The sequence below is a fragment of the Cuculus canorus genome, chromosome 7 (genome assembly GCF_017976375.1).
Source record: "Cuculus canorus isolate bCucCan1 chromosome 7, bCucCan1.pri, whole genome shotgun sequence".
In the NCBI taxonomy this organism is placed as follows: Eukaryota; Metazoa; Chordata; class Aves; order Cuculiformes; family Cuculidae; genus Cuculus; species Cuculus canorus.
Window position 1 is genome coordinate 8956367 of NC_071407.1, and position 16905 is coordinate 8973271.

At 43.2% G+C, this 16905-nt stretch overlaps 1 protein-coding gene across 1 annotated transcript in view; it reads right to left on the minus strand.

Moving 5' to 3' along the window:
- The window catches only part of REEP3 (receptor accessory protein 3), a 42305-nt gene extending 30329 nt beyond the window's left edge, over nucleotides 1-11976 (minus strand). Inside the window, exon 1 of the mRNA XM_054071996.1 lies at nucleotides 11894-11976. Coding sequence (XP_053927971.1) covers nucleotides 11894-11925 — 32 coding nt within the window. The 5' untranslated portion in view covers nucleotides 11926-11976. The remainder of the gene's footprint in view (nucleotides 1-11893) is intronic.
- Between the last annotated feature and the right edge of the window lie 4929 nt (nucleotides 11977-16905).

Below are 16905 nucleotides of genomic sequence, written 5' to 3' on the forward strand. Positions count from 1 at the left end.
ACCTCAAGCTCAACAGCAGAATTTCATTCCTGTTGGAGAAGTATTCATTTCCAAAGCTGCTCACACTTACTTAAATCTCAAATAAATGACTTTCCTTCAAACCTACCTTAAATAGTCCCCGATTTCACTCGCTGCTGTCTTCTTACCACTGGAAGCAAAGTAGTTGCGGACTCACGGCAGCCACCGTGCAGCATCAGGCAGGAGCACAACCCAACAGTTAGAACCAGACAAGGATTAGAAATGACTGCACCTACTTCTCACATAGCTCTTAAGAGAGCCTGGCTTGGCCTTGTTCAATGAAAAAGATGTGTCCTTGTACGGAAATGTGCTTTTCTTTTAAGATCAGCAAGAACCGATAGCTGGATTAAAGATGTCAGCAAGAAGAGACCTACTGACTATTCTGTTATTTTTTCAGTTATTTTTCATTTTTTAAACAAAGGTCAAACCAACTCTACTTATCAGCAGATATTTTCCAATTTTATTTAGCACCTTCATGAATAAGCTCACTCCATGGAATAGGTGAGCAAGAACACAATTAAGACCACAATTATTTTTAAGTTTAAAGATGAAATCTGGTACCTGCATGGCTGGTCAAAGAAACTGCCACACAGCATAAACTCTATTTTAGCTGATTATGCTTTACAACAGTTTACATAACCATAGAAGCATAGAATGGTTTGGGTTGGAAGGGATCATGAAGGTCATCTAGTCCAACCCCCCTGCACTGAGCAGGGACATCTTCAACTGGATCAGGTTGCTCAGAGCCCCATCCAACCTACCATCTCTCTGGGCAACCTGTGCCAGTGTTGCACCATCCTCAGCGAAAAAAATCTTCCTAATATCTCGTCTAAACTTCCCCTCTTTTAGTTTAAAACCAATACCTCTTGTCCTATTACTACATGCCCTTCTAAACAGTTTTTCCCCCATCTTTCTTATAAGCCCTGCTTTAAGTATTGAAAGGCTACAATAAGGTTTCCTCAAAGTCTTCTCCAAGCTTCCAATAAAGGTGATTGACATAGCTTCCTTATGCTTGAAAACGTTTTTTTACATTTGCTACTCTCAGAGGTTCTGCAGCCTACACAAACAGTTTTCACAAGTGACGTTATCCTCTTAATTTAGGATACTTCTGATGAGCTCCTAAAAGACATAACTAATTTAATGCAGATGTAGTGCTGAAGAAGATTAACATAAGCATTACAAATTCAAGAATTAAGTGTGTCATTTTGTCACGAGGTTTAAAGTAACATATGCATTTGATCATTAGTCTCTTGGCTTTGATAAACTGAAGCAAAAAATCGCCAGCTCTCTTATTTACCTACTTACGAATCTTAGCTTCGTGTCTAGTGTCTTCAAGATAATTTTGGGAACTCCTACAGTTATTTAATTAGGTCTTAATTTCTGTATAAGAATATGGAGTCCTTCATATCAAGGATACTTTACATGAATCCAGGAGAGACCTTGCAAACACCTTCTATTTTAACCTAACTGGTACACTGAAAAATTGTTCCTTACAATAATTTCAACCAACTCAGGTAAAGTCAGTGGCCGCTTATTGTAAGAGGTTTCTCTGCTCCGTGCCACAGTAAGTTTTGAAACCAGCAAAACCAGACGGTTGTCTGGAGAGCCCATGCTAGCATAAAAGAATGAAGCAAATACTATCATCTCAGTACTGCCGACTCCTGCACATTTTTAAACACATTTAACAACTGTAAAACTTCAGCTCTTTGAGATCTCAAAGATCCCAGTCCTGGTGAAGTGACCAGGTAAGAACCAGATTTCGATAAGATTCTAATCTTTTATCCAGTACAAAATCGGACAGAAGCAGTAAGCCAGCAGAGCTGAAGAGCAGCAACCACCATGACAAGGACCTGAGAAATACCAGGCTGGCCAAAGATACGAAGACATAGGGCTTTCTGGCTGTTGAAATCTCATTACTTTTTTTCAGGTTTCAAGAAGGAGTGAGGTCATCATGTTCTTGGTGGGGAGGAGTAGAGAACTGTCACCAGGCTCACAGCCCCAGAAGACGTGGGCCCTCGGACAATCAGAACTGACCACAGATCAGATTCCACTATGATCTCAAACAGAGTCCCTCCCATCGGACAGCTGATTTGAGACAGTTTCCTCTCAGAGCTGTGGGTGGGCAGTGAGGACTCTCCCTTTAGGACTGGGATACCACCCAAGGAAACTTCCTGGGATTAAGTGACCTCACTTTCCTTTCAGTGAGGAATTATTTCATCTGGATATATCCTTGAGTGAGCCCTCGTCCCTTTGGGTGAGTGATTCTATCTTCTGGGTACTCCTGAGAGAGAGATTTCCTTTCTTCAGTGATTGTGCACATTTTGGGTCATCCTTCTAAAGGACTGTTCATGAAACTTAGGAATTCTTACAACAGTTGTGTCGTAACATTCCTGACTTTCATCTGAACTTGTGGTCTACTTTGCCAGGGCACTAAGTTTGGTTGGAATGAATCTTCATTTTGAATGGCCGATTTGCTGTTTCGCAAGTGTCTCCCCAACAAGTTATTCCATCCAATACCTCAGAATTCCATATAGTTAACAAAAAAAAAAAAGTCTATTTCCACTTGGATTCTTAACCTTGTCAGCTTTGCTTTTTCACCTCACATTGGTCTGCTAGAGAGTCTCAAGAACCTCACAAGTTAAAACCCACAATCGCGCCGCTGCTGGCTGCTCCAAAAGTAACTTCTCTCAACATTTTGGAGCACTACCAACAACATAATAACTGACTATAGAAAACTAAAATTTAAAATGGGAGAGGTCCCAACCAAAAATTGCTTCTGCTTGTTTCCAAAGAAAATTACATTTTATTTTTGGGCCATTTTTAAGTGAACAACAAACCACACTGCATGTAACCATACATTCATCATATGGGTTGCATTTTTTTTAAATGAAAAAAGTATGTCCAACACTGCCATATGCTACACTGTGGAATATGAATCTCACTGGCTGGTTTTAGAGATAAAAGTGAAGTTCATAACCCAAAGCCATAGAAAGCTCTTACTTAATCATTAGACATCTTAGAACCCAAGGGTGTTGTCACACACCAGTCTCAAGGTCCTGCCCCTCCCAAGAAAACTCCACAAAAAGACAAGAATTTGAGCAAAGAAAAAAGCACAACCACACAACACCCACTCTTGAAGCAAAAAATTAGTCTCTTACCTCTTCCCCATACAGCTGGGTTTTTTGCTGTTGATCATCAGAAGTTATTTACATCTCAATTTTTGCCTTAAGGTCCAGGATTTCCAAACAACTCTCTTAATCTATAACCCCGAAAAGTATTTCTGAGGCATTTAAAAATGAAAACTCCCCCTTGTACACAGGAAAAGACTTCTTCTATAAAATTTGTATTTGGCAGAGACTGTTAAGATAACATGTAGTCTTGTCCTTCCAAAGTATATATATTTCCTGAATTCTAATAGGCATTTAAGAGAACTCCATGAATATGCTGTTAAGACACCAAGTCAGAAACTGATAACATGCAGAATCTCTACCAAACCTATCTGTGTAGTTGTATTAGTAACTTAATACTGAAAATACCGTGCTAAAAGACACTTCCACTTCCTCCATTCTGAACCCAAACCATTTCTTGATTTTTGTTTGGAGACACAAAGTAGTTTGAGGGGTAGGATTTGTTCTCAATAACAGATAAGGCACACAATGCTAATTAACCAAAAGTTTGGTTTTGAGAGAAGAATTCTGTTAACAGAAATATGCTTGATTGGTAATGCATAAACAGGGTAAGAGACCAGAGGATACAGAGGGAATCCAAGTGTGCCTTTTCAGAAAAGTCGGTTGCCAAATGCAAATGAAAGGTAATTTGCCCAATTAACATTATCCTCTTAAAATGGAATTTGCATTTGTGTTATCTCAAGCATTCAAGGTTAAATTTTGTTTAAGAAAAACTATTACTCAAAGGTCTATATGTAGAACAGTAAAACCAACACTGCTTACATTGCATCTACCGCAAACTAGCCACTGCCAAAGCAGTCATTTAAAACATGTACTTCATGTTTCAGTGGATGGGTTTCCTTCCAAGTAAACTTGAAGCTGTTTGCTGCTGAAAATTTATAGAATGATAGAATGGTTTGCATTGGAAGGGACCTTAACGACCATCTAGTTCCAAACCCCTTCCAACACCTCCCACCAGACCAGGCTGCTCAAGGCCCCATCCAGCCTGGTCTTGAACACTTCCAGGGAGGGGACATCCACAACTTCCCTGGTCAACCTGTGCCAGTTGCCTCACCACCCTCATGGTGAAGAATTTCGTCCTAATGTCTAATCTAAATCTTCCCCCCTCCAACGTAAACCCATTGCCACTAGTTCTATCACTACATGTCCTTGTAAAAAGTCCCTCTCCAGCTTTCCTGTAGCCCCTTCAGGTACTAAAAGGTCGCTCTAAGGTCTCCTCTTCTCCAGTCTGAACAAACCCAACTCTCTCAGCCTGTCCTTGTAAGGGAGGTGCTCCAGCCCTCTGATCATCTTTGCAGCCCTCCTCTGGACCCGTATGTGAATAGGTCAGCCGCTTCTCTGGCTTCTAAAACAGTCTAATAGTAAATACACTCACTTGAGTAATGCTAGATATGCTTTTAGACATAAGGGAAACCATGTGTTCTAGAACAAAGCCTCAGTTTTGGAAAAAAGATTAGTAGACAAAAGTGAATAACAAAAGCACAAAGCCAAAGAATTAAGTTTTTTTTTAACGTTACTGTTTAAGGTAGTGTTACTATATTGTCAAAAATCATTAACGTATCTCCAAGCTAGTGACTATTTTCCTTACTCTCCTTTCCACCGTTTTGATCAATGAAGAAATTTGATCACAAAACAGGGTGTGGGGAGGAAATAACAAAACCAGAGAGTGGTAGGAAGGCCCAAGCACAAACTGTTTTCTGATTTTCCCCTTCAAGTACTGCAAGTTCCAACAGCTTTATTAGTAGAAGAAAGCAAAGCATTATGTCAGAGTTCTCACTGCAGGGGAAAAAAATCTGCTTTGGGAATCCTTCAATTTAAAGTGCTTTACAAAGAAACTGCACTTCAGTTTACACCATCAAATGCAAGTTCCAACTGTCTTCAGGATACGTGAACAACATTTCAAGATAAACACAAGGAAAATATTAATCCAGTTAAACCCGCTTCCACGTCAGTGCTTGCAAGCTAGCTATAAAACAACAGAAACAGAAGTAACGCCCTATCATTTTGCCAGTGATAAACCAAAGTGGAAAGTAACAGCGATGGCTGACAAAAGGCGCAATACAGTTAGCCACTATGGGGTGTTTTACTTCCCCCTATATCCAGAAGTATCTCTCAGGCTCATTCAGTGCCACCAAGACCAGTCATGTTTGAAGTCAGACAGGTCAGCAAAACGACTGCAATAACCTTTCCTACACAGACTCCTACACACATCACTTCATTTGTCCAGTAGTAAATTGATACAGTCTAGTTAGACAAGTCTTTAAAACCTGAAAGATTCACAATAGAGAGGTTGTATTGTTTTCAGCTATATTTTCCACTCTAAAAACCTAATACTTTCACATAATAGTACAGGTCTTGAAATTCCAACATTTCAAAAGCAGAATAAAAACGATCAAAAAGCTTAGAGAAAGCTGCTTTACACATGAAGCACCAGGACAGGGTTGTTCAACAGACATTTTTACATATATTTTTCCAATAATTGCCTATCAAGGGTTAAAATTATTGAGCCAGAGCAACTTTTTGTTAAGGTACAAGAATTTGGCCTAGAATCTTCTTCAGCCTTATATGAGTGTATCAGGAATTGGCTCTACATACAAAACAACCAGGAAAGACAATCCATCTAGGTTGCAGAAATGCTCGAGAGCCTAAAATAAGCTCAGTCAAAGCAGACATTGTTTTGTGGAACATGCAAGAGTGGAGGTTGTTTGTTTTAATTAGAAACATCTTTTTGTGCCAGACCACGCAGTTCATGGTATTTCTTTATCTGGAATGTATAGGACACAGATGCTGATTTCGGCACGTTTTGTAACAGAGCACATGCCAAGATCATTAAGTAAGAACATCAGACTCCACAGTTCGCCTCTGGTTGTGCTCCATCTGTTTGGAGCAAGCTTTATTCCACTCGCTTGCTATAGGCTGTGAACACTGTGCACGCATGCTCTGCATCTACACAACGCCATAAACACGGGAGCGAAAATAGCAGCTAGACTGCATAGCAAACATTGATTTAAGGAAAGGCGTGCCAGGCAGGCAGTGGGGACACTTATTTCTAACCAATTGTCAGAGCTAGTGATTTTGCATCACGCTAACTTACAGCATAGGTATTATAAGTTGAGTTCAGTGAGCAGACGCTTTTTGCTGTACATATCAGGATTGCCTGAGAAGCTGAACTATAGGAGAGAAGTGCTCTGATGATTTCAGTGCTCAATTATGTAAATGATTTTGAACTTTCACATAGACAATACACTTAATCCCTAGACTTACATATGCTTAGAGATTTCAACCTATAAAATTCAAGACCCTTTAAAAAATTCTGGCACCTTGTTTGATTAGAGCAGCTGCGCCGTTATTACTGGAACTAGTTTGACTACAAGAAAGAATAAGCAGCTGCATGCCAGTGAAGAATGTAGTTTCAGAGTACGCTTTAACCAGTCTGGTAATACGCTGATGCCAAAAACAACGCTGGTTCTGTCCTGCAGCTTTTCACTCTCAACACAGCACTTACCTAGCAGCTACATGACAGCAGCGTGAGCTGGTGCCATTTGCTGCAACTAACATAAGATTACCCTCTTTCAAGCATGTTGGTTTCCATATGGGTTGACAAAGCAACCTGAGTCACCCTGTGGCCACACAAGTTTTGGACCCTGTGGAAAGCAGAGAACGAGGAGAGGATGAAGGGCAGGATGGTCCCTCTCAGCAACAGGTCAGCGAGATCTCTTTAGGCATAGCATGATGTGTGAAGGATAACTGATATATGGTGACTCAATCTTTGCATAGGGTGAGACTGACATTTCAGCACGTCTTCATTTGAGTTGCTCACTCTATGACAGCAACTCCTTTTCCCCACAGGTGCAGCAGCAATTTATAGGCCTTTAAACTGGAAGGATACCGGAAGGCATTCGGCATCCAATAGAACTCAACATCCTCCATACTTCAGCTGCCAGGAGAAGAGCAGGCTGCAAACATTGGAAGAAATTCTCCCACAAATGGCCTTTCTGACTTGGTGATTAGGTTGTATATAGCTATTCCTGCCACACAGCACGTGGTGGTATCATTACTTAATTCCATCTGATGAATCATGGTTGTTTCAAGAAAACACGTTTGACAGCATCTTGATTAGCACACAAGAGGGTAAATATTTTTGTACCTACTGCTTTTAATAAAAATATTTGTGTTCCAAAAGCAAGACAAAATCCAAGTTTACGAACGAAACATACACAGTTACACAAAGTATTGACACCACACTAAGGCAGATATTCCTGACCACAGCCCAATAAATGGCTTCAGCCACCCAATCTCAGCTGTCCAGTTATTCTAGGAGCAGGTGGATGTCTGGAAATGTGGAACAACAACAATATTAAAAGTGGAGTAAGAGAATGCCTTAGAAACTAGCACAAAAGAAACAGTTCTAATCTGTAAAGTAGCAAAAGCTGAAAGAGACTACCACTACTACATACCTTCAGGTCACCAACTGTGTGCCCAAACAGGCTTTGTCCAGTTTAACGTAGTTACGGTTGTAATTCAATATCAGAACCAAGGAGCGCTTGAATCTTTTACTTGTAAATATTTTATCCTTGCAAGGCTCTAACATGGGAGTGGAGAAGGCAGGCATTATAAGTACAAACAGACAGAGAAGTAACTACTAGTACCCAAGACAAACACATCCTCCTGTGGGCCACTACAGCTCTTCCTTCCAACAATCATGACTGCGGACCAACTTTACTGAAAACAAACCATGTCCTTAAACATGAGGGTGGAGAGAGTGTTGGAAAGCAACACAGATGGGGAACTTTCATTTTTAAGCAAGGAGGGGGAAAAAAGTTAACAGATTACAGCAGACAGTCTGCTTCAACAGATTGCAAGAACAAAATGGCCATCTACTTTGTATTTCGGATGCTTCACATCTCTGCTTGGCACAAGGGGATAGTCTGATCTCATCCATACCAGGCTGTGACTGACAAGTACTCAGCATGTTTAATAGTAAATACACTGCCTCAGCAACTGATGTGTACACACTTGCTCAGACCTCACAAATTAGAAGAATGAGCAATCAAAGCAGACTAAAAGTCAGGCACGGGCTGTATTAGAAGCTAACAAGAGGGGCACCCACAAATTTAAAAAGCTGCTCCCACACTTAATGACCAAGAACTTGACTAAGTGTACCATTTGGAGAAGTTATTTCTTTTAGAGTCTCAGAAAACTATCTTCTTCTTGGTTTTGGAAGTGAAAAAAACCCAACTCTGCAGTAATCATTCAGAAATCTGTTGCAACAGCCAGTGTATTTTAGAATCAGTAACTACCTATACTTACTACAGCAGCACCCCATAGACACAAAAGTCTAAAATTAAAAGAAGTTTTAATTATGTGTTTCAAGTCTTCTGCTTCTTGACAGAAAGGAGCAGACATGCAATTAGTACAAAGTATTTCACACATTTGGATGCCTCAGCATAATAGCATTTATAGACCAAAGCAAAAAGATTTCATTAAAGCTAAGTTTTGCCAAAGATTATTATGGGGAGCAGTGAATTGGAACCACTCCCCGTTTCCTGTGCATCACTCTTTGAGACAATTCATGCACAATTAAAAATTCTAATTCTCTACTAGCTCCATTTGCTATTTCCTTAAAGCTCTAACCAAACTATTTTTGTGGAGCTGATTAACTCCAAATTGAAAAGTCTCAAACTGAATTAGAAGTCAGTCTGCCTGGGACACGCATGTCGGAACACGTCAGAAGTCAGCAGAGGGCACTGTGACACACCTACAAATTAATATTTTGCTGCTCTTTTGGCCCAGAAAAATAGGTCAGTGAGAAGAGGAGAATTCTGCTGCAGCTAAAACAGCTGCTGCCCCTTCCAATCACCAGCCAAGACAACAGGTATTCCTTATGGCTGTCCAAACACGACACAAGAGCTTCCCAGACTTGCTTCAGACAGCATAGGATATCCATAGCTTTCATACACAACAGACAGTCACCACACCAAAATTAAAGCACTGCATAAGTAAGAGAGAACCTCAAGTCTTAGCAGCTACATGGTGGTTAAAAATATTTCCATCTTTCTTATGGGATTTCAAGAATAGGTAGCATACGCCTTCCAAATTCATAACACACGAACAGGTATGTCTGGAACAGGTATGTCTGGAAAAAGACCAGGAAAGAAAACAGATCAAATAGAAAAAGACAGCATAATGGACACTGAGAAAAGAGGATAAGGAGGACAGTCTCAAGACCATTGAAATTAAGACCTCTTATGACACATCACATCGACTTCTGTGTTACTTCCAACCTTCCTTTTCCACGTGAATTTTGCTCTATTGAGCAAAGTTAAACAATAGTCTTGAAACTGTCCAAGCTCTCACTGAGCACTTCCTCCTTCCTGGAAAGCTGAACCCTGGAGAACTAGTTAAGTCCCATGGCTGGAAGACAAGGACACAAGAAGGTGAAGAGGATTTATAAATAATATTAAGGACTCCGTCTTTTAAAAGTAATTAGGGCACACAAAACAGCAACCAGAAAACCCAACTACACAGAGCTGCAAAATACACTGTCCTTTATTGCCTCTTGCAATAAATCTGTGGATAGCAGTAGCTACTCTCTTCATTCCCTGTGCTATTGGTTAGGCCCACAGAGGACTTAATCCTCTACATGCAAATTCAACCCTTAGCAGTTCATTTCATGGAAAAAACAACTGACTTAAGAAGAATCTGGTCATCAGAAATTGAGGTGCTCAGCACCACTGATACCACCCTTACAACCAACGCAGTCTCAGTTGTTGTCAAAATAAAAATTCTCTGGTTGGTGCTTTTATGTGACAAAGCAGAAACAGGTTCAGCAGCTACATTTGAGGTACCAAAAGTAAGCATATGCCTCTTCCCTCTGCTGTGTATTGTCCATGGGAAGACCGCATTGACAGAGCCAACCAACAGTAACTCTTCCCACACTGTCTCTTCCAAACCAACGTTGTCCTTTGCCAATCCTGGAACACAATGCTTACTTCACAAGTTTCAATTATCTGACAAGTGTCAGGGAGAGGAAGAAGGAAGGAAGGAAGGAGGTCTCGGTGACCAGATCCCAGCAGGAAAATATACCTGCCTGTATGAGAAGGTTTCCTGACAACAAATAAAAGTTTTCAGATTAAATTACACCAGACAGCTTGAAGGGAAAGCCTGTCACCAACAAAACAGGGAAATCCCATTACACTCTATTTTGGGTCATACAGTCCTGCTACATACTTTACACTAATTCAGATGTTTGAGGGACTGCTTTGTGAGTAGATTCACTTAATTTGTCTGGCAAATGTCACCTGCAGCAAATCTCAGCCCGAGTGACACAATAAGCACCTCCACAGTGACAGAGCTGCTCAGCAGGGAGCAGGAGGAAGACTGAGATGCTCAAATATTACTCAACATTTACTACAGAATACTATTCAAATGAGCAAAATAACCCATCAGTTTCAGGGAGGGACAGTACAATGCCTGAGAAAAAGACCAGAGGTTGCACTGGAGTTTACTTCTCTCAAACAGAACTTGGACAACACCTAAGAGGATACTTTTCACCTAAGTAAGTTTGCCCCTTTGGTTGCCAAAAACTCAACTTCACAAAAAGCAGGACACAACAACACGCCGGTCTATCCATCAGCTGATGACTTGTACTCACCACAGACCACTCTCTCAGGCGCTCTCCTAGCCCTTCCACAACTTAAAAAGGAAAAGAGTCACCAAATAGACTTTATGGGTTACTCTGGATCAGTGCACGAGCAAGCTCACAAGGTGCGTGTGACAGGCACCACTGTCCAGAGTTTCTTGGCTTGACAGCCCTGGGAGACACACACTGAGAGAGGGGGACGGCGGTGCGACCGAGATGTGCAACCTGTGCCCGGCAGGAGCACAGCCACCAAGAGACCCCAGAGCTCTGTTTCTGCCAGGGCAGGGCCACCCCCGAGCCCAGAGCCGCGGCTCCTGCTACCTCATCCTTATCGGGAACGGGGGGAGCCGAGAAAGGGTTGAGTTCCTATAGGCAGGACTCCCCGCTCCGGGGAGAGGGGGAAAGGTGGGAGGCAAGGGGGAGGGGAAGGTGGGGGGCAACGGGGGGGAAGGTCGGGGGCAAGCGAGAAAAAGGGGGACAAGAGAGGAAAAGGGAGGGAAGGGAAGGGGGGGGGGGGGAAACGGGGAAAAAGAGGGGGAAAGGGGGGGGAAAGGCGGGGAAGAGGGGGGAAAGAGGGGGGGAAGAGGGAGAAGGGAAAGGGGGGGCAAAGGGCGAGAGAGGGAAGGGGGAAAGGGGGGAAAATGAGGAAGGGGAAAGGGGGAAAAGGGGGAAAAAGGGGGGAAGAGGGGAAGGAGGGAAAAGGGGAGAAGGGGGAGGGGGAGGGGGGCAAAGGGCGAGAGAGGGAAAGGGGGGGAAGGGAGTGAAAAGGCAGGAAAAGGGGGGAAAGGTGGGAGGGAAGAGGGGAGAGAAGGTAGGGGAAAAGTTGGGGGGAAAGGACCGGGGAAGGGTGGGGAGAAAAGGGAGGAAGGAGAGAACGGGAAAGAGGGAGGAAAGAGGGGGGAAAGACGGGGGAAGGGGGGGAAAGACGGGGGAAGGGGGGGGAAAGACTAGAAGGGAAGCGGGGAAGAGGGGGGCGTAAGGGCAAAGGGAGGCAGAGGGAGTCCGCGGGCAGCCCCTCGCTCGCGCCCCCCCCGCCCGCACTCACACCACGGCGCGCGAGATCATCCCCGACACCATCGCGGCGCCGCAGCCGCCAGCGCCCGCCTCGCCCAGCGCACGCGCGGAGCGGCCACGGCGGGGGGGGGCGGGGGGGGCCTGGGGCAGGCGCTGGGCCCTTGGAGGGGAGAACGGCTGCTGTGCGGGGTGGGTTCTGCTGGGGTGTCTCTTCTGCAATCCCCTCTGTTTGCAATATCTCCTGTCTCATATGCGAGGTCAGACAGAGCTGGAGCCAAAGCTCCACATTAGCAAGAGATTTGACCCTTGTGAAGTTCATAATAACATCAAAATGAGTCCTTGGAAAGGAATGGAAGAATTCTGGGAGACTTCACACACGGACGTGGGAGATGCGCCCTGCCCCAGCTCCTGCCTCGCTGCACACGTTGGTGGGGATCGTTCCTTGTTGCCCAGGCCTGATAAAGGATGCTCGTTTTCTAAAACTCCAAGCCTTAGAGAGTTTGTTTGCCGGGAAGCTGTGGCTGCCCCATCCCTGGAGGTGTTCAAGGCCAGGTTGGATGGGCCTTGGGCAGCCTGGTTTAGTGGGATATCTCTGCCCATGGCAGGGGGGTTGGAACTAGATGATCTTTAAGGTCCTTTCCAAGCCAAACTATTCTATGATTCTATGATTTTCAGTACCACCCTCGAGCCAGTGGGAGATGGAGACAGGAAGGGATGCAACTTATTTAGAACACAACGAGGCTCCCTTTGCCATCTCTTCCCTTCAAAACACAGTGACCAGGTCTAGCGGGAGGCAGATCGGGACTCACCCCTTGCCTTCACCTTTTCCTTGTGTTCCCTATATGCTGACACCCTATTTGCTGTAGGATCTCTCGAAACATCGGTTTCACACATTCAAGTCACTGACATGGGCCTTGCTGGCCTGGAGACCGCTTACTTGCTGTGGGACAGAGCATGCGCCAAGCTACTTGTGCTGCTGGAGGGGGCTGATAAGGGCCCGCACTGCACTCAGCTCACACGCCTCCCTTCGGAGCCAGATGGCTTCCAGGAGCTCCAGCACCTGTCTGAACCACCGCATCTCCTCTGTCCTTGTTTACAGGCACTCTGTGCCAAAGACTGTCTGAGGACACAGCCTCACGCAGGCCACACAGACTGCTGCATGCAGCTGATCCAAAACTTAAGGTGACTGGGAAGGCAGGAGGACACGTGTGGGAAGGGTTAGTATGTGTGTCCTGTTGGCTTTGTTCTTTCCCCAGGCACCTTGTTATCGGCCACTGCCCAAAGCAGGACGCTGGGCCAGGCAGTCCACGATGTGACCCAGTTCAGATCCTCTGGACAAGCTCGTGGTCTGGCATGTCAAGGCATGCAGGAGCAGCTGACTGCTTCCTGATGCCTTAGCTGGTCCATTGCAATCCATCCCTGCACACCAGCTTTACACTTCACGGAGAACTCTTTGTGCACGTAGAAGAACAATATTTTGCTGAAAGAGCCTGCTTCATCTTTTCTCAGAAGAGGAGGCTGTAGGAAGTTCTGCACATGTCTTTGCTGGAAACATTCGACTACGCTCTTGTGGGATCAACAAATGCAATGGAGCGATACCTGAAGCGGTAAATGCTGATGCTACTGAATGACCCACTCAGCAGTTAAGGTAGAGAAAGAAAAGGTCACTGTTTTCAGCACCGTTCCTGCTGACTCTCATGGTGAATGACTTGCCAAGGTCAGCATCACAATCTGTAGCAGAAAAGTTCTTCAACATGTTTTTGAGTGAGGAGAACACATAGTTTTCCTGCCTGCCTTGCAGTGAGGAGAAACGGCTTAAACTTTGTAAGCCATTGTCTTGTTCAGATGAGAGGTGTGAGGTGAATGCAGGATTGTTTCTGTTCTGTGGGTAAGTGCTAGAATTCCTCACCTACTTGAACCGGCAAAACCCAGGCTTCACTCTGCAGGCTTCACACACAACACATGGAGTCAAAAGGCTAAAAGCAACTCAGGAAAGAAAGAAGAGGGTAGATAAACACGGAACGTTTCAACAATAACAGCGTTTGAAAACTGTCACTGTTGCTGAATACTGTGACATTTGAAGCTTGAAATGGGTAAATGTACAATAACATAAAAAATTAGCTTTATTTCTACCGTGCAGGGACTTGGGTCCTGAAAATAATGGTATTGGCCATCTTGGGTCTCCCCTTGCCTTCACCCCTATAGAGGGTAACTGATGGAAGAGGCAGAGACGGATTTGTTTGTGGCCAATTTAAAGTACTACACCACCCATCAATCTTATCTTTGAAACAGGCTTAACCTGAATGCATTCTTCGTTGCATTCAATGAGAGGGGAAATCTGAGCCACTACCCATATGCCTCTTGAATAACTAACCTCTGCAGTAGTAGACTGTACAAAGCAAACTTGCACAGCAAAGCATTTGCAATATAAATTACTGGGGAGAGATTACATTTTAGGCTCCAGCTCTGTACACTCCTGTGCAGAGGCAGATCCCGCTGCCTGCATAACTCCACCGAAGTTCATAGCATTCCAGTCCATCTAGAGCCAACTGCAGGATGGGAGCTCTGTGTCACAGCATATTTAATAAGTATACAATAGATTTCTTTACTGCAAGCAATTGTGTATTTGATACCATCAGAGAATCATTCCAGGAAAAGGCTGACACTCTTTTTTATTGTCCAAGATAGCATGTACATTAATTCCATAGCTGCATATTTTATTTTGTATGGAATATAAGAGAAAAAGCACTCTACTTACAAAGACATTTATTTTTCTTGTGTTTGTTGCCATGGCAATACTGTCTCCGGTAGAAAGCTAAATTTCCATTTAAAGATGCATTTTTTAAAAAGTAAAGGCAGATGGCTCCTAAGAGTAATTTATTTTGCTAAGATGATTATGGTTTCTTTCACAGCATGTTTTGAGACAATTCAGTGCAAGAAACAGGGTGGTGTTTGCTGGCCCCCAGCAGACAGACACAAGGTTGCCAAATGTACTTCCCCATATTCCAGCTCACACAGAACAATAATCCACACTCCTGCACGGCAGAAACACAGGGAGAAACATAGCAATTAAATCCATGCCTTGTACTTATTCAAACATGGGGTGTCTTACTCATATGTCTGTCTATTTTTATGTAAGGAAGGGACTTAGAGATATCTCATTATAGGTTATTTCTAAGCCCCCTACAAAAAACACTTAGTGTAGCTAAAAGTTGCTTTAAATAGTTTTAACTGTGTTTGGAAAATTACTTGTAAAAGCCACCCACCCTCAATTTTCTTTGAGCTTCTTTGGTATAACACAATGTATGCATACAAACATTAGTGTTTAACCTCCTTTAAAGGTCAGCAATTAAGCAACAGTTAGGAAAATGCCAGTTCCTCACAGAGCTTTTGGTGCTGACTTGGGGACTTGGTCCCCAGGACTAGGAGCAGGAGCTCCCAAAAGACAGCACCACATGCATGCAGCTCCCAAAAAAAAATGCATGTATGTTACTCACAGTGCTAGATTTTTTTCTTAACTTTGCTGGTTTATGTGAATATAGTCTAAGTTAGCCTCAAATATAGAGTCATTTTAAAGAAAAATCAGTTTTCAGTTACTGAATCATATCTGACGAGTTCACAATTTTGGAGTCAGGCTATGGAACAGATACCAGTATATTTGTTGAAAGACCAGAACATAGAATGAGTGAAAACTACTGTTTCATAGAATACTTTGTGGTGCCATTCTCACAACTGACTGTTAATTAACATGGTTGAAATTCATGGTTTGTGCTGCCTTCAGGTATTGAACTCTTATGTATCTTTCCAATGCCTGAAGTGACAGTACGGGCAGACTCCAATCACCAGAACAGGCCAGTGGTTCTGCTGCCCTAGTGGGATTTCATCCAAGAATGACTGTTGGGCAACACCGAGAACTTTTTAATGAAATCAAAGCAGCTGAAGATTTTACACAGAAGTCTGTTCATGCCACTTCTCGCCCTGTGTGTTCTTCAGCCTCTCGGTACAGCCTCTCTCTGGGGAGCAAGGCAAAGCCAGTTGGTGTCTAGTACAGCTGCATCATAAGTGATTTTTACAATAGAGACAGTCAGTACATCCCAAGAGGCCATAAGTTTAGTTTTTTCAGAAATGTTTATGCAAAATTTACTAACACTTCAAATTAGGAGTGCAACACATCCAAATTAATTTTAAAAAAAAAGTTTAAAATCAGCATTTCTGCACTTTCTTTAATCTGGTAGGTTTAACTGCTGTTGCTCTCAGTTTTATTACGCAGTCCGATGTTCCTTTTAAGCTCTTGCTTCAAGATTTTCAGGTTTTGACCTATTTCTTCCCCCTTCATTAGCAGAGATATCTACAAAGGCAAAGCCCGAAAGTTCAAACAGCAACATGGTGTTAATTGTTTGGGGGGTTCTTCAAGCCAGTTTCCTAACTTTTGGGGCCCTAACAACTTCAACTGTTATTAATTTTAAGCAATACAAAACTTAGAGTTAAAAAAGGCACCTAACTGGAGGTGAAGGATAACCCAACTGCACACTAGAAGGAAATCTTTGCAAGCAGAGTTCCCCCCCAAGAATGTAACAGTGATGTCTAGCACTCTTAATTCAGTGAGTTATAGGTTAGGGAAAGCAGATAAGGCTAAGAGCACACTGAAAGAAATCCAGAACAGCCCTTGCCAATATAAAGCCAAAGACTTTTCATTACCCCAGCTTGTTTTGAGTGCAGCGTAGTAGAATATAACCAGGCAATTTGGGTGGAACCCAAATAATCTGGTAAATGGCATGAATACTAAAAATGTACTCTGCTTACTTTCCTTAACAAAATTCACTGTTCTCAGAAAGGCTTATCACACAACTGTTGATTTTTTTATCAGTGTTTAAAGACTGGATGCAGTAGGTTAAATGGCTCTCGTTCCTTGGTTCTTAGCAGAAACATAAGAGCACCCCTTAGGATTTTTCCCTTGAAGGAAATGTGATCTAAAGAGGAAGGGGAAAGTTCAGAACATCTCCATCTGAGATTTGGTCTCCTGGCAGCAGTCCTGTGTCCATC